This window comes from Typopeltis vanoorti, chromosome 3 (genome assembly GCF_054136105.1).
Source record: "Typopeltis vanoorti isolate ZY-2024b chromosome 3, IOZ_Tvanoo_1.0, whole genome shotgun sequence".
Lineage (NCBI taxonomy): Eukaryota > Metazoa > Arthropoda > Arachnida > Uropygi > Thelyphonidae > Typopeltis > Typopeltis vanoorti.
This window is the reverse complement of record NC_143551.1, coordinates 75,022,860-75,041,617: the sequence shown is the minus strand read 5'-3', so window position 1 is coordinate 75,041,617 and position 18,758 is coordinate 75,022,860. Positions and strand designations below refer to the sequence as shown.

The following is an 18,758-nucleotide window of genomic DNA, read 5'->3' as shown; positions in this document are numbered from 1 at the left end:
TTATAAAGATATGGCTTTTCAGTGACTTATCATTGAAGTTTTTTTAAAGCTGTTATATTGTCTTTAAAACTAAATTTTAATTACTGTTAAACTTTTTCCATATGAACTTTCTTGTGCAACATTAAGATAATTCTAGAAATATGAAATCAATACTGAAGAAACCTTAGCCATAAAAACTAAAATTTCAAAAAATAAAATAGGTTATTTACAGTACCTAATTATTTAATAATTTATAGGGATTTTAACAATAAAATTATGTACACCAACATTACAGATTACATTTCAAAATACCTGTTTTTGTAGTCGATGCTGAAACACTTCTGAATTAACTTCTAGTAAATGCAACTTGTTTCTCATTTTTTATGCCTCATTCATATCAGCTCACTTGGCTTAGTGGATAGCATCTCCAATCAATGGACTGTGCAACTGAATCCCACTATAGAATGAAGTCTGCAGTTTGCAAATGTCTTTAGAAGGAAGATGAATTTCATTGCCTAGTGTAAGCTACACACCTTGCTTATTTAATAGACTATCCATAGTACAATGAACAACAAGTTTAGCATCTGATGGATGGAGTGTACATTAAAATGTATTTGCCATGATGTTTAAGAGTATTAACAAAATAACAAATCTATAACTTGCTTTCCAGCTTTTATTATTACTGGCAGTTGTTGCTAATTTGTATCTTTAAATGATTTTGTATTTCTGATCCTTCAAACATTTGACTTTTTCTCATTTCTGATTGAATTTTTGCATTCTTCCTCGCAATTTTGTTTTCTTTTAAAGATCCTATTGAAAGAAATTTAATCAATTCCTTGGTATGAATCCTCAAGGAGTGTTCAGGCTATTATGACAGCACTACATTGTTCAGTGCTGTCATATTCAGTTCAGTACATTATTATTAATCTCCTACTAACAATTTTCCTCCAAATTAATCTATTACTTGTCATCACTCCAATATTTTCATATCTAACATTTCATTCTTCTAAGGCACTTCTAACTGAATCAATTCAATGCAACCTTGGTCTTCTGGGTCTTTTTTCTTATCAAATACCTGTTCTGCTAATCTTTCCTCTCATATTCTATTTAAGTGGCCATATACCATCTTAGATTAGCCATGCTCACACATTCTTGAATGCCAAGTATGTCACGTTCCTTCCTAATGTTTTCATTTTTAATATGAATCTGCCATTGATGTCGTCTATTCAGGCCTCTAATTTTTATAAGAATTCTCATATCTGTGGCCTCTAATCCTTGATCAAATGCTTTATTTCTAATCCAACTCTGATCAATAACTTAAAACTGATTTTTGAACTGTCTTGTATACTGCTAGTTGAGTGTTTCAGCTAATTTCTCTCTTATTCCATATGAATTTACTCAACTGGCTCCCCACCATACCATCTTTGTTTATTCTGTTGTCTACTTTGAAATTTAATGCACCACTGTGACTAAAAATGTACCTAAATATTTGAAATATTTTACTTGTTCTATAGGCTCTCCATTCAGAATGCAGTTGATATTTTCAGTGTTTGCCTATTTTCATAGTTTTGGTCTTTTTATTAATGAGATTTTCATTCCAAATTTGTCACAACAGTTATTCAATTCAGTTAGAGAATCCTGAAGACTTACACTTAATGTGTTTAGGAATACATCATTGGCATAAAGCAAAGAGCTAAGTTTGATATCTCCCATTTCAATATCAGGTTTAATGCCACTTTTTTTTTTTATATATAATAAGATCCATATAGATGATGAATAAGAGTCCGTGCGATTAGCTTAGTGGCTTTGCGCTTCGCAACCATGTGCCTGGGGAAGGAGTGTCCCAGGTTTGATTCCCATCGAAAATGTGAGGAACTTGAGGATCTTCCTCAGGCATAGCCAAGTTAGCCGGTCTTGGGCAAGAGCAGTAGGTTTTTTCCTGCCAGTTTATCTGGCGTTTTTCATCCTGCAAACAGGCAAACCGGCCCCGTGAACATACGCTTCTACAGTCAAGAATATATCCCCCACCCCCTCAGCAGCAGACTAGGCGACAGGCCGGTTGGGAGTGGTATTAACAAAGAAGTCGCATCTAAGTAACACATGGACCCTGCATAGGAAGCGAGAATAACGCGTAGTGAAAGAAGATAGATGATGAATAAGAGTGAAGTTAATGTGCATCCTTGTCTTACATCTGATTTTACATCAAACCTGTATTACAAGCACCTGTATTTCCTTCAATTCTAACTGCTGACTGACAACTTAAATATAGACCATGTATTGCTCTGTATAATGTTCCATTCATCCCATATAACTGAGGTACTGGTAGCTCTCACTTTATGAATTTTTTGGATTGGAATTTTTATTTTAAATTGTGCATGGCGAAGGCGATTAGGGGCATGTATGGGGAATTACACAGTAGGTAATGACGTAATGATCAGTTAGAACAAGCCTCAGTCACTCACGAGCCTTGGCGACAAAATTATTCATAATTTTCTTCAATTACACCCGATTTTATATTTTGTTTTCTTTTTAACTATAACTCTTTCACTTTTCCAACAATGTCAAAAAAGAAGCAACAGGGCAAAACCAGAAAATGAGCAAAATAAACAAAGAAAAGCAGTTATGGTTGAGAAAAAAATACAAAATTATTACCAACCATCAAGCAGTTAACACTGTTAAAGTTCTTTCTGAGAAATTTCCTCTTGTCACTTCTGATTGCTACCATTATTCATCTTGTGCTGCCTCCACAGTGTCGTCTTCTTCCAAATTTCATGCTTAACTCCTTTATTTGCCTATTTGACACCTAATTTATTCAGTCTTTTGACCTTCAGAATACATTCACACATCAATGTTGTTAAATATCTTTTGGTCAGTTCCCATGCAGCATTTATTTCCTACTTAACACTTCACTGATTGCAACAGCTCCAAGCTGTCTCCTAAGCTTTTCATGATTGCTACCCTTAAAATTCCACATATATCCTTTTCTCACAGAAGTCTTCATATGACTGGCTGCAATCCAGGATCACTTCACTCTGACCAACTGAAGGGAAGTGCAAAACCCCACTCACATTACATACTCTGATGAAATCATCAGATCTAAAATTCTCAATCCCTGTGTGCCCCTCCTTTACCTACTGCCTAAGATTGTCTCTAAGAAATTTATTTTCCTTATTCCCAAATGCTATCTCTTCATTCCAATCTATACTCATAATAAATAAATAATACTCATAAATCACTCATAATAATCATCCTTCAGTTGTTTGTTAACCAAAGTTGCTTACATATTTCCTCATCACTACCTTCTGCATTCCCTGGCCTATAGCAGCATCTGACTAAATATCTCTTCCTGTCAACCTCCACCTCATACCAACTCAAAACCATTACCACTATTTACATCTGGCATCTCCACTAATAATAAAAGGAGTATATAATATCATAAAAGGAGACTATATGGGCTTGTGGGTAGAGTCCATGTCTTAAATAGTGTAAACCAAGAAAAATTTGTATGCTGAAGATTTATACCAATAAGCTCTGGCAAAATTCTAAACTTCTGTTTCTTAAATTTGGCTATATAATGACGGATGTCAAATTCCTCATATATTATAAACATCTAGCCAAACTGAAGCCTTTTATGCTCTATATTTTAGTATTAAAATACTTTAATTTTCGACAGTAATGAATAATTATCATAGATGGGATCTTTCTGGACTAAATGCATAAAGATGATATTTAATGAAAACCATCTGGTGAATAAGTTAATAAATTTTTCAGTAATATTTTAAGGCAAAAAGAGCTTTTACAGCATCAAATTCAACAATTTCTCACTGAAAGAGAATTAGTTTTAATTTTAATATTATTGTAAAAATGTTCTATAATAAAGAAAGCCAGATAAAGAATATGTACAGTATTTGGATAAGGGAAATTACATTATGAATACTGAATTGTGCATCCTACCTTTCATTTTAAGTCCCAATTGTTTTAAAGACTGTTCAACTTGAAGACTTTCATTTTTTCTCATAAAGCCATTATCAATATGTATAGCAATTACTTGATCTTCTTTTAGAGCTTTATGCAACAAAGCTGCACATACTGTAGAATCAACACCTCCACTAACAAGCATCTAAAATTACAAAAATACAAATTCCTGATATATACCCTCAACAGGTGTACATGAAAATATACAATGATAGTAGACCAAGAAAATGATAGTTATATTAAAAATATGAAAGATATACAAAAATACATGTAATCATCAAAGGAGAGATGTATAAACATCTCTCCCTTGATGAGTCTGACTCCAGAAGAGTTAATGTAGTACTAATAAAGTACAGTGAATTTCTATAAAAAAAAAAAAAAAAAGGCGCAATGTCATCAGTATGTATTTAATTGCAGGTCTACTGCACTCAATGGACAAAACATTAGATAAGGGTGATGGGAAGTTGACACTGGCATCCCCTGCACAGAGTGAAACATACCCACACCAAACGTATACAGAGTTTCCCAATAGCATATTGTAATCAACAAACATGAGTATATGTAGTGATCTTAGTGACTTTTTATCAGCACAAGACAGATGGGAGCACTCAAGTGGTAAGCACCTTAGTGTTCTTGAGGGAAACTGTATCAAGGGTCTACTGCGAGTATAGCATCAATGGATGTACTAGCACCGAGCGAGCACATGGTGGCTGACTACATGCCATTGATGACTGGAGTAGATGTAGATTGTACAGGCTCGTACAGACCAACTGCAGGGCAATGGTGGCACAAATCACATCCAGTTTCAATGCTGGAGGTCCAAGCAGCATCAGCAAGCAAATGGTACAGCATACTCTGGGCTATGGGAGCTAACACCCTAATTGTGTACCACTGTTGATAACTCATCATTGGGCACTGCACTTTGTCTGGTCTTGAGACCATCAAAACTTGACCTCTGCAGAGTAGATCAGATTAGTGTGGTCTAATGAATCCTATTATCAGTTGTACCAAGCTGACAGGCGGCTGCAGGTGTAGCATCGACACCATGAGGCCATAGATACTGTTGTGCCAAATTGGCTTTGTTTGTGGTGGTTCTGTGATGGTTTGGGGAGCCTTCTCATGTGACACATCAAGTCCTTTAGTGTGTCTGGAAAAGTCCTTAAATGCTATGAGCTTCCAGAATGTGCTAGCTGATCACGTATACACTTTCATGGCCTTCGTCCATCATGCAGTCAATAGTCTGTTTTAGGAGGACAATGTGCCACCCCACTGGACTGCAACCACCCAAGCATGGTTCGAGGAACACTCATCTGAGTTTGGAACCATTCAGTGGTCCCCAGATTTAAATCTGAATGAATCTCTCTCTCTGGGATGCCATAGAGCGAGACATCAGATCCACGTATCCGAAACCGACATCTAAAGTGCAGTTGTGGACAATACTGCAACAGTCATGGCTGGAATTACCTCTGGCAACCTTCCAACATCTGGCAAAGTCAATGCCTCAGAGAGTACAGACTGTACTCTCTGAGGCATTGTTCAAGCTAGAGGAGGAACGACATGCTATTAATTAGCTAACTCCAATGTTTTATCGGGATGTAAGGTATGGGTAGCACCTCTGCCTGCTCAGCAGTCACATCAAAATATTTGATGGCTGGGTGGAATTGGTCCCCACTGCTCATGCAACTATCACTTATGGCTCCAAGTAGCTGGTAGAGTGCACCAGCGGCCACACACTGGGACTGTGCCTCGACTGGCATGCAAAACGAAGGTCTATCTTTGTTTTGTATGCCAGGTCATCTGAATTTTGGTCATCTGAGTTAGCAGATGACCAAAACTTAATTTGACAATAGTAATGAATGCATGACAGCAAACTATGTAACATAGTCTGGGCACACTCCGAGACAAAAACAGAGATGTGGCCAGTCACCGTGGAAGAGACAGGAACCTCACCACGTAACCTTCCGTAGTAAACCATGAATCAGAGAACTGTCGGATTTAAGCAATAGAGACAAGGTTGGATCCTCTGCAACTTTTGTCTCTTGGAAACATTACAGGGAAGAAGAGAAAGAAACCCGGGAACGTAAGACAGATACTATGAAAATAGCATATGACGAAGATACCTTAAACCCTCCAGGGAGGGTATTTCCTGATCCTTCACGTCCGTAAACCAAGAATCTTCTCTTAAGGCTTGCAACTTGGAATGTAAGAACCTTATATGAAGCTGCGAAGTTATATAACCTTATACAAGAACTTGAAGCAATGAAAATTGACATTGCTGGTATCAGTGAAGTCAAATGGATTAATAGTAGAAAAATAAACAGAAAGAGCCATTCAATTATATACTCATGTGGAGACAGTCATAGGAATGGAGTAGCATTTGTACTAAAAAATAAGATTGAATAATATATGCACGTAAACACAAGAAAGATATTTAATTAATCAAATATTTCGGTCTGGAAATAGCAGACCATCTTCAGTGGCACTACAAGAACAGTTTAAAAAAAAATACAAGGTGGAATACTAACAACAGACATTTAAAAATAGAACAAGCTGTGTGATGTTATATCACTAAATATTAAAGGGAATATTTTTAAGCAGAGACATGATTGAAATAAAGATATTAATTAATAATATTAAATAACAAAATTAATATGAATTAATGAGTTATCCTGATTAGACTTTCCAAAATTTTTGATATAGATATATAGTCATTCCAATTAAGGTTAGGACAATGGAGTAAGGCCTCTACGCTTTCTTTGAATAAATGTTCAAATTTATAACGGGCTCTATGTAAGAGGCGAGTTTTTGACCAAAGGATGTTGTGGTTAGTTTCAATCCAGTGCTGAGCCAATCCAGATTTTTCAGGTTTGTTATGATGAATGGAGGATCGATGTTCTTGGATTCTTTTTTCAAGAGAACATCCAGTTTGTCCAAAATAGGAGAGATCACAGTTGCAGGGAATTTGATAAACTCCAGGAAGAGATATAGTTGAGCATTTGTCTTTAGGAGAAGGAAAATGGGAAGATAATTTGTTAATAGGTGAATACATAGCTGTTAACTCATTTCTTCAGAATTCTTGTGATAGGATCTGAAATCCCGGAGATGTAAGGAATTCGAATTCGACATGTTGAATCTTCATTGTTTTGTGGTGGATTATAAGAATCGAGATGTTGAGTACTCTTTTCGGAAAAGCCATCGAGTTTCATGTGTTATTGGATAGTAGAAAGTTCTTTCTGTAGAAAATTAGAAGTAGAACAATTAGTTTTGGCTCTTCTGATTAGACATTTTATAATTCCTGTTTTTTTGACAAGGATGATGGGCTGATTCTTTAAGAATATAATGACCTGTGAACATTGGTTTCCTGTAAACCGTAGTTGTAAGAGTATTTGAAGGTGACCAGATGAGGAGAACGTCTAAAAAAGATAACTGGTTGTTTTCTTCCATTTTCATAGAAAACTTTATACGATGATGTAAGGAATTGATACTGTTTAAAAAATAAGGTAAGGAGTCTTTGTTGTGCAGCCATACAGTAAAGATGTCATCTATATATATCTTACCCAAAAGGATGGTTGAGGGAAAATAGATGAGAAGAGGACTTTTTCTAGATGTTCTAAATAAAAGTTGGCTAAAGCAGGAGAGAGAGGACTTCCCATGGCCGTTTCTTCTACTTGGCTGTAAAATTTGTTTTGACATAAGACATATCCAGAGTGTATTACAAAATCGAATCGTTTTATAATGTCTTCCGGAAAGATGTCAGCAAGTAATTTTAAAGTCTCCTTGAAAGGTACATTTGTATATAATGATTCTATATCAAAGCTCACCATAAGATCTCTAGGTTGCAATAAGACATTTTTTAATTTTTCTAAGAAATCTGAGGCGTTTTTTAGAAAGGAACTAGAGTTGCCTATGTGAGATTTCAATAATTTAGCTAGATATTTGGCTATACGGTAAGTAGGAGAATCAATACAATTTACTATTGGACGAAGAGGAAACTCAAGCTTATGTATTTTAGGAAGACCATAAAATCTAGGAGGTCTTTCAAAATGAGTTTCAAGTCTTTCAATTGTGACTATCTAAAATACAGGAAATTGAACTTCTGGTCAAAAAGCACAAAATCAGAGAACTTCATGAAAAAGTTAGGGAGCTAACTAGAAATCTTGCAAAAGGGTAGACTCTCATTGCATTGAAGATACCAATGCAAACATCCTAATGAAGAAAGACAAAATAAGGGATAGATGGGTAGAGTATGCAAAGGAATTCTACAATCATGACAGAATAGATAAGCCGATGCAAGAGGGGCATATTATTCTTACCTGGGAAGTAACAAATGCCATTAGGAAACCGAGACCAGAAAAAGCTCCAGGAATGGATGGAATTATGGTAGAATATCTGAAGGCTTTAGATGATAAGGCTATAGGTAACAAAATATACGAAACTGGACACCTGCCAAAAGATTTTAAGCACTCAACGTTCCTACCAATACCTAAAAAATCGAAGACAATCAAATGTGAAGAGTACAGAACAATCAATCTGATCAGTCAGATTGTAAAATTTATGTTATATATCATCCTAGAAAGAAATAAACATAAAATCAAAATGGAAATTAATGAAACACAATCTGGTTTTCAGGAAAATAAAGGAACCATGGACTGCCAAAAGAACTAATTTAGAAATATTAGAGATGATTGGAGAAGATAAGAATCTGTTGAAAAATTAAGAAAAGGAAAACCACCTACCTTGGGTCACATACTAAGGCATGAATCCCTACAAAAAAATACTTCTAGAAGGAATGATACAAGGAAAAAGAAGAAGAGAAAGACAAACAACAGATTGGATGAGAAATATTAAGGACTGGACCTTTTTTGTCCTACAAAGAATGCAAGAGAGAAGCACAAAACTGTACATGGTGGAAGCTCATGGTAGTCAACCTCCTGGAAGGAGATGACATCTGACAAGACAAGAATGTTTTATCCATTGCATGGATGTATCAGTGCAGTGTCATTATAATCGTTATATTGGCGGTCCTACATTACCTAATGTAGTGAGTCACTACATTAGCTTACTGACTCATGACTATGACATAAATCATAGCTGGCCAAATAAGATGTCAACTATGAGTTTGTATAGTACGTTTGCACTAAACACTTTATGGACTATACGATACCATATTTACTCGAATATAACTTGCCTTCGTGTATCACTCGCACCACTGATTTTACTTTATGAAAAAAGAAATTAAAAAGTTTTGCATATACCTCGCACACGAAAAAAAGTTTAAACATGTTCACATCAGGGTGATAGTAACTCACACACGATGGTAAACAACATGCCCTCCCCAACAGCCACTATACTGCAGATGCAAAAAAAAGTAGTTTTATTGTATCACTGAAACAAACATTTGCAGTCTGTGTAATATATTTGTCAATAAATAGAGCAATTAGAGAAAACTGGTATAAAAACGGCACTAACAAAATAATCTCATGTCCCATCCCACAGAAAAGTATGCTGTATAGACCCGAGCAAAACTGTATGTTATACTGCCAAACGCAGCATCTAACTAAAAACTATTGTCTAAACATTTGTCAAAATTTTCAGTTACATGAAATAAGTGTTTGTTCAATTGCATTTGAAATTTTCAATGTCTTTAAGGTAGATCACAAAGGCTAACTTCAAATAAAATTCTACTGCAAATTAACTAACATGCCATTTAATGTGTGTGTGTCCACCCACTAGCCCAACATAGAAGCGGCACTCAAACAAGCAGCAATAAAATTCAAGCAAAGTGTTGAAAAAACTTTGTATCAGTTGAGCCCATTCGAGCAATGCAGAAGCAGTATACAAATGGTAATGAGAAGTCCCGTCAGAACTATAAACAGGTGAAACACCACCACAATGTGAACATGTTAAAACTAAGAAATATATAGTGAATGTTATGACAGTTTAATATATTTTGGAATTCAGTTGAAGAGAATCAGCATTTCAACTCAACAACTGTTGGCTCGTCTGTGTCGTTGATTTGCATGATCTTTTAATACTGCACCAATCATATGTACATCTTCATAGCTGCTCTATCTCTACTGGCTTACCATTGCATAATGAACAATTGTTCATTATGCATCTCAAATCTTATGACTGGTAATTTTTGCTTGAAATATGGACAAACATTCAAGTTATTAGTTACAGTGCTGGTTTTAAAACTCAAAAATTGAAACTGCTCTTGAGGCTGGAAGTAGCAATAGTGAATAGGAGATTCTTGGTAAGTCATACCCATTTTCAGTTTTTTTTCCTGAAAACTTTAGTTTCCAAAAATCCCCACATCTCGCACCACGATTTTTTTAACTTCAATTTTGGGAGAAAAAAAAAGTGAGAGTTATATTCGAGTAAATACAGCAATTCATTACTGATTAAATTGTTTCAAATTGTGGAGGGGGAGATTGGCATATAGAGTAATTATAATGAAATCCAACTACTTTTTTTTTACTAGTAAATAAATGAGAGAAATAACACAAAAGATTTGTAAAATAATAATAATAAAAAAATTCAGTATCAGAGTTGCATTAACATGATTTATGTGTTTATATTACTGGTTCAAAGTTTCTACATCCATGAGGGGAGGGGGTAAAAGTGTCCAGCTTATTAGAAGCAAACAACATCACAGCCACCAAGATCATACTAACATCAACAGGAAGATAACGTAAGTCATTTTTTTTAAATAGATGCAAGCTATTTTTTTGGGGAAGGGGGGGGGGGGACTGGGAGACCACATGACTTAAAGAATGCAGAGAACTAACCAGGGTTTTAGACTTAATGTCCAATTCTTGCCTTCTCATAGTGCATTGCCTGGATAATAATGAATGAGGATGGGTTAGCAATTTGGGATTTAGCTGACCAAACTTTATTCTTACTAGCTTAAATCATAAATACAAAATGGTACAAAATGAGTCTCATGCCAGCTGGGACATTGCCTGGTCAAATGAACAGATTTTAACTTAATGGATCTGACAGCTGAGTTATAAAATAAAATACTTGATGAAAGACTGGAGACCATAGATATGAGAGTTCTGAGAAAGATTAAGAGAGTGGGCAGATGGCATCAATGGTAGTATCATATTAAAAATGAGCAGATTAGGAAGAACCTTAAGCACATGCTAACAGGAATGTGTTAGCAGAGCTAATCTCAGGTGGTATGGCCACTTGAACAGAATGGGACTTTTCAAGATAGTAAAAAAAAAAAAAAAGACCCAGAGGATGACCAAGATATGAGTGGATTGATGCAGTGAAGAATGCCTTTGAAGAGAGAACTATGAGATCTGATAATAGTGGAATCTAAATAACAGATTAATTTGGAGGAAAGCTGTCGAGAGGAAGTTAGTATTGATGTAACTTTTTCATGTAGTAGTATCATAATATCCTATACATTACCTTTTTGCATGAGGTAATGTACAACTTATGTAGTGAGATATGCCAACTATGAGATAATTTGATTCTTGTTTCTTTACTAAAGTTTTGTAGCTACAGTGACAAAGTGAAAAACTAAAAGAAATTATACATTATTAAAGAGAAAATACTAAGATAATCACACAAGCCCTAAACTTTTTTAAATGAAAAATTTGTACTTAGTTGCAAAGTAAAAAAAATGTATCAATTACATATTTTTGAAGATAAAATACTAACAACCAGTAGCAGCCAGTTTACACATTAGGCCAATGGCAGTCATAAAGCTATACCATTATAAGCTATAATGTCTAACTAACCACCTAGCTTAGCCTCTTGTGTTAAAAAAGATTAAATAAAAATAAAGTTATAATTAATTACATTAGCTAATCAGAAAATTCCAGTTTTTGACATCTAGTAATTATACCCCTATAGTCAAGTCTTGCCACTTTATATCAATGTATTTTTTCACAGCTTAGTCCTATTAATATTCTGCCTCACTTATTAGTTGTAATTAGCATTGAGTCCTTCAAAATCATGGATCTCCTATTGATCTTTATTCAATTTACCTTATATACCTTCAAGTAGCCAACAGCTGTGATCTTTTGTAGAGATCAGTGTTACCATAGTTTGATACTCTAGGCCAGCGCTTCCCAAACTGTGGGCCACAGCCCCCTTGGGGGCTGTAGGTTTTGTTGAGGGGGAGGCCGTGAAATAATGAAAACAAATTGAAAATGTTTTAAGATAAAGTAGATTTTTTTACCTTAAAAGAAACGTATTTAATTTTTATTATTTCTTTTTTGTTATTTTTTATATTTTAATGGGAAAAAAAATCACACATTGGTGCCGAGTTCACAAATTTTGCTTCCTACGTATTTCCGCACTTAATGAATATTAGTAAATATATGCTTATTCATATAAGGTTTCATTTCAAAGCAGAAATCTAAGAATTGCAGTTTCAAATATTTCACCTGATACTGACTTTTTGTGTAGCAGTATTGAAACACATCCATCACATTAAATCGTTATTAAACTTCTTTTATGTTTTTAATTCTTTCTTTATTACTAATCATTTTACGTTTCATGTGCTTGTAATGCAAATGTACAATAACAATATACCTATCTATATAAAAATATGAGATAATGTGCCATGTCAAATGTGTATGTAAGATGCTAAAAATGTAATATTTGCATTTGATTTTTGCAATATTCACTGTGTATGTTTTGTATTGAATATAAATACAATAAATATTATAATAATATATATCTATATTATGATTTTTTTTCGAGGTGGCCGTGAAATATTTTAATGTTTCCAAAGAGGGCCCTGACATCTAGAAGTTTGGGAAGCACTGCACTAGGCAATCTGAGAATGAGCACTGTCAGGGTTGTATGTTGACCAAAATTTGAAAAATTTGAGATCATTTTTGTTTAAACTGGTTGGTTTTATGTCTCTTACACATACTAATCAGAGTAATCTGAAAAGTTTAAAACCATCACAAAGAGGAATTGAAATCCTTTAACAGCTTTTGTGCCAACAGAACTACACCAAGTTGTAAATTTTTCCTTATCCTTAAATTTGTCAGTACCCTCAGCTGACATCATAACTTTACTATAACACTGAGACAAGTACTTAAATTAGAAAATATTAAATGTGGAATCAGTAATCTATTCCATGATGGCCAACATCTGTTTGGATGTAGCTTATATCCTGATCAAATCCAAATCTCCTAAAAGCAATACTCCAGGATATTAAATAAAAAAAAAAAAATTAAAAAAATTAACAGCTCTTTCTACTTACTAAATACTTCGTATTTATTCGCAATTTATTAAGCCAATAAATACAAAATATTATATTCAGGCAATGACAATCAAGTTGTCACTGCCTGAATATAACATTTTGGATTTATTGCTCAGAAAGTTCTCAGCAGTTTGTCGTTTTTTTGTTTTAGTGACTCTTATATGTCGATCTGGTACTTATCCAATTCTTCAGCTAGCTCCATTTCTTTGTCATTCGGGCTTCTTATGTTTTGAAGTTTCAGGATTTGTTCCAGTAGCTGAATTTTCACTGTTTGCCCAGGTTTCCTGTAGAAAACAATGCAGGCCTTCTTCAACCAGGTGATACCCCATCCGGTATTTAATTCTGTTGTTGTACCATCATTTTATATTGTGGTTTAAGCCAATAAGAATATAATTTGGTCAGCTAAATCCCAAATTGCCAGCCCATTATCATTCATTCAGTATCCAGGTAGATGCCTAACAGGGTGCGCCATGAGAAGGTGAAGACTGGGCATTAGGTCAGAAGCCCTGATCAGTTTTCTGCATTCCTTAAAAGACTATGTGGAGGTCTCCTCTCTTTTATACAGCTTTGACCCTTAAGTGGAAAGAATATATGATAATTCTACTACAAAAGGATGGAGGTGAAGATTTTGGAAATGTTGTCAAGAGCTCACATGTAGAAATGGGGCTACAGAAGCTATATCTCAAATGAGAAGCCACGAGCTTAGTAAGAAGGTCATGTTTGAGTAACTTTCTTACATTTTATAAGTGTTATGATTCAATTAGACAGGTGGAATGGATTCATCATGATACTTTTGCATCACTAAAGCTTTTGATAAGTTACAGCATAGTAGGTTGTTTGCATTTGTTGTAGGATATAGACAGATAAATGATTAGTTTGGAGACAATGATGTATGACATATCAAATACTGATGTATAGAAGTGGAAGTCTGCAAGTGAATCCCAAGAATCAGTCCTTGGTCCACTGTTATTCAATCTTTACATTAATGACAGTGGGAAGACTTAGAAGTAGACAAATTTTATACAACATACATTAAGTTATTAAAGAAAATAAAATTTATTAAAAGGAGACATAACTGATTGCTGATGATGCAAAGGGAGGCAGGATAACATAAATAACATACAGCACTTGCAGAACGATTGGAACAGGCTGAAATTGTGGATACGTAAAAATGGTTATTAGTTCAATGCTAGTAAATGTAAAGTTATGCACCCCTTGGTGTGATTAGATATTCAATGTCTTATTATATTGGTGGAATAATGCTAGAAAAAACTAATGAGACTAAGGATCCTGAGAGAAGGATAAGGAAGTCATTTTTGCCTCTTTACAAGGTCTTGATACATCACTTAAACTACTGTGTGCAGATTTGGTCTCCTGGTTTCTGAGATGATGCAGATACAGTAAAGAGGGTACAAAGGAGAACATTAAAGATGATACTGGAATTGTGGAAATGGTGATTACAAAGACAGATTAAGAACATGTGCACTATGGATACTATCAAATAGGAGAAAGAGGATGATATGATGGACTTACCAACTTCCAAAAGGATCATGCAGGATATTTGTAAATGGAATGTTTCATTTTATGGATGATAAAAAAGCAGCAGAAAATGAGAATGAATGCAGTCAAGAAAGGGATCAGTTCTAGATTTTTTTTTTTTTTTTTTGCTTGCTTTTGGAGGAAGAGAGAACAAGATAGAGTGAACGAATTAAAAAAAAGTATCACAGGTGGTGGTGGGGGTGTTACTGTCTTTAGAAATGAAAATGCTAAAGATTCACATCAATTCCAAGGGTATTCTGGAGTTTTGTATAAAGACTTTGAAGCAGACAAATTTTATACAACATACATTAAGTTATTAAGAAAATAAAATTTATCAAAAAAAAAAAAAAAAAAGCTAATCAGCTAACATCTTTTATTCGTGCGTAGAGAGTAGTCAAGCCCTATCTAACTTCTCGGAGACTGAGGGGGCAGTTCAATCTCCACTGGTAACCATCAGAGATAGTTGATGGTTACTGGTGGCCTCTGGTGATATTTATTAAAATTTAAATAAAACAAAATATATAATAAAAGTTTAGAGTTCTAGAACGTAGGTTTTAAAAATATTTTCACAAATCATTATGCCAATGTCATCAGTTTAAAATAATTGTAGACAAATCTATCCTAGCAACAAAATAATGTTGAACAGCAAACATAAAAGTAAACATAGGTAAAACAAGTGGCACAACTAAAGTTGAAAGCAAATGCTAGATCACAAAACAGAAGTATTTTGCAATCACACCATCAAAAAAGACCTTACCAGGAGAAATGTTCCGTTAAGTTCCTATCGGGATGTAAATAACAAGCTTTTTTAAGAAGCATTGTAGAACAATCTTTTAAAGTATGCTTTTTCTCAGTAACTTTCAGGCTTATGAACAGGATGAGCATGTGCAGTTATAAAAGATACTTACTTGATATTATCTCACTACATCTTTAGGAAGAATACCTTTTCATATTAACTAGAGTAATCAAATATTGTAGTGGGTTTCAATGCAAACATCTGAAAACTTCTAATTCAGTTTTCAGATGTCTTCTATTCCAAGGAAATTGGTAGTAGAAATTCAAATGAAATCTTTGAAAATTTACTACAGACTGTTTCGATGTTTTAAAACAAACACTACTTTTAGAAGGAATCCTTGCCACCCTACTCCAACCCATCCAACTGAAAACAGTATTCATCATTCTCAATAAATTAACAAATAAAGTTATGTCAAATACTTACCAACACTTTGCTGGTGGCAACAGTTTTTTTAATATACTCTATGCATTCAACTTCACGGCTTTGCATGGTGAATGTACCACTCAGCGCAGAAACATCATACAGGAAGTTTTTCATCATGAGCTTGCCATTTGATGTAAGATCTACTTCCGGATGGAACTGTACGCCATACATTTTTAATTTTTCACTGGCAATAGCTGTAAAAATAAGGATGAAAGTGAGTAATTAAAAGCTTTTTAAAGAGCAACATATATATACAGTTCACACTTAAATTCCAAGTCCTCAGAATGGAATGATATCAAAAGCTACTTTGAAGATAAAATGTGTAAGGAATGAAACATTCAGCCTAATTGAAAAAGATAAAAATAGTTCAGTGAGGTGAAAATAAAATAAAAAAAAATTCAAGATTGTAACTATTTTTACAGAAATGAAAGGAGTAAGATGAGTCAAAGAGCTGTGATTGCAAGCAATTCATTGAGTAGACTGAATATGAGAAATGGTGTGCAGTATATTCATGTGTAAAGTGATTCTGATGATTTGTACTTGAATAAATCTGAATTAGTTTAGTGTAAGATGCTTGAAGAAAATACTGCTTAGCAAAAGAGAACATGAATAGTTAGACCAGATGTGTATTGGTGGTTGCACGAGTGCATGGATGCCCAGATAGAGGGCAAAACTGCAAGGGTAATGACAGGATGAGAGAGATAGAGAATGATAGTATGTTAGGGATGATTGGCAAGATTGGTTTTATGAAGAAACTAAAGAAACTGTGAAAATATTGGGAAATTTCATTTAGGAATAAGCTTAAGCTTCCTATTTGAAGTGCCATGTTTCAAAAGTTATCAGAATAATCAACAGCATGATGATATGCCATCATCATGTATATGCATTAACCAAAATGCATCTAAATCAAGAATAAAGCATCAGGAATAAAGGCAAGGAGTTCTTGGCAGTGAGACTAAAATTGGCATTAGTGAGACCTGGTTAACAGAAGAGAATATCCTTATAGGAATAGTATGTAAATGTTCAGTGAATTCAAGGAGGAAAAAAATAGGAACGACAAGGAAGTTGCTACTGACTGCAGAGAAATCAAATCCAATTAGAGTAGAAATCTCCAATGGATGGTAGTATGACTAATGCAGAGGCAATGCATTCAAGAGTATTTAGCATGAGATAAAGGTTAGTTAACACGACAGCATACATAAGTGGGTGCAGATACACACTAAGATCATTTCAGTTTCATTTCAATACAATTTTATAAGACAGAAATCTTATAGATGCAACAAGGAATATTATGGTGATTCCAACTATGGGACACAGACAAAGGACCATAAAGGAAGAGAATGTATAGAATTAATGAGGGATAACTACCTTAAGCAGTACATGATGAAAGGATTCTGTACAAGAAAACTGGATCTAGTAATAGCACCTGAGAGTCATATGCCTTCAATTAGTAAGGGTGATTATGCAGTCCTGATTGCAGAGTGATAATGCACTTGACAGCTTTGACTAAGATATGCAAACTATAATGCAAGTGATCATAATAAGCAAGAAGCAGTGCCTTGAACTAGGAAACTGCATGCTACAGGAATCATTAGTGCCTGGAAAGCAGTCAAAGGATGTCTAAAGGAAGCTATACATACAAACTGCATAGTTAGAATAAATTGCAAGGGAGTTTAATGGATGAATAACACTATAAAGCTGCATAAGGACAATGTTATGATTTGATATCATAAGAAGAGTGATAACAAGGATCATGAATGGTATAAAATCGAGACAAGGAATTTACTTATTCAAATGATACACATAAACAGAGTAGAATACTAACTAATCTACAAATATTTTGTGTATTGTAAAAAAATCAGTATTGACTGAAGAACAACAGAAATTTGAATACAAAATAATAGTGAATTATAATGGAACCCTTTTAAGATATGGAGTCACGTAGCAACTAGGATAAAACGCTATTAGAGAGGATGTGTGTGTGTTAAAAAAATTACAACTGAGGATAATTTCTCAAACTTCTGGAAGAGTAAGGCAATCATTATGATTAAATTAGATGCAGTAAGGCTTTTCATCACTTTCTTTAAATAAATGTTCACATTGATGAATGCAGATATACAAGAGTTTGGCATTATCCCATAGCTAGTGTTGTTAATTCTATGGTATGCCAGAACCAGATTTATAAGGTTTGATAAGCCGAAATGGCTTTGATGTCCTGAAATGAATTTTTTTTAACTGAGCTTCCCATTTGATCAAAATGAAATGAGCTGCAGGAATGCAGAACTTAATCAACATCAGGTAGCAGCAATGGAAATAGTCTTTTGCAGAAAGTTAAAAAAAAAAAAAAAAAAAATTCAGATTTTGTTGATGGATTTAAGGTGGCAGAGAGTTGCAAAATCTCTACTGTATGTTCAGAAACACATTTTATATAAGAAAAAGAAGTATGGCAGATTTTACCTTTTGATGTTCACAGACTGTCAATGATTTTATGTATAATTCTTGAGTTATAACATTTCATAAAGCCATTTGATTAATTATTCACAATTCCTGTTGAAGAGCTACTTTGGAGAAGTATGTGCTGTACATACAAAGGATTTCATAATTCCATATTCATGGAAGGGATAGTGCAAGATATAGCAATCTATAAATTTTTTTTTTTAATGGTAGACAGAAGTTAAAAGCAAGCTAGCAGATTCCCAATTCAAGGATGACTAAAGAAAAAAAAAAAAAGATACTGCTTCTGACCATTCCATCTCTATAGTTCTGATTCTGGGATGTAAATTAATGTCCTGTAGAAAGGACAGCAACTCC

General features: G+C 34.3%; 1 protein-coding gene across 2 annotated transcripts in view; it reads right to left on the bottom strand.

Moving 5' to 3' along the window:
- The window catches only part of bur (GMP synthase burgundy), a 330,780-nt gene that overhangs the window by 164,365 nt on the left and 147,657 nt on the right, over positions 1-18,758 (bottom strand). For both annotated transcript variants that reach the window (XM_090390672.1, XM_090390671.1), the window contains exons 7-8: positions 15,948-16,141; positions 3,934-4,099 (exon numbers count right to left, since the gene is read on the bottom strand). In XM_090390672.1, the coding sequence (XP_090246798.1) occupies positions 3,934-4,099; positions 15,948-16,141 (360 nt within the window). The remainder of the gene's footprint in view (positions 1-3,933; positions 4,100-15,947; positions 16,142-18,758) is intronic.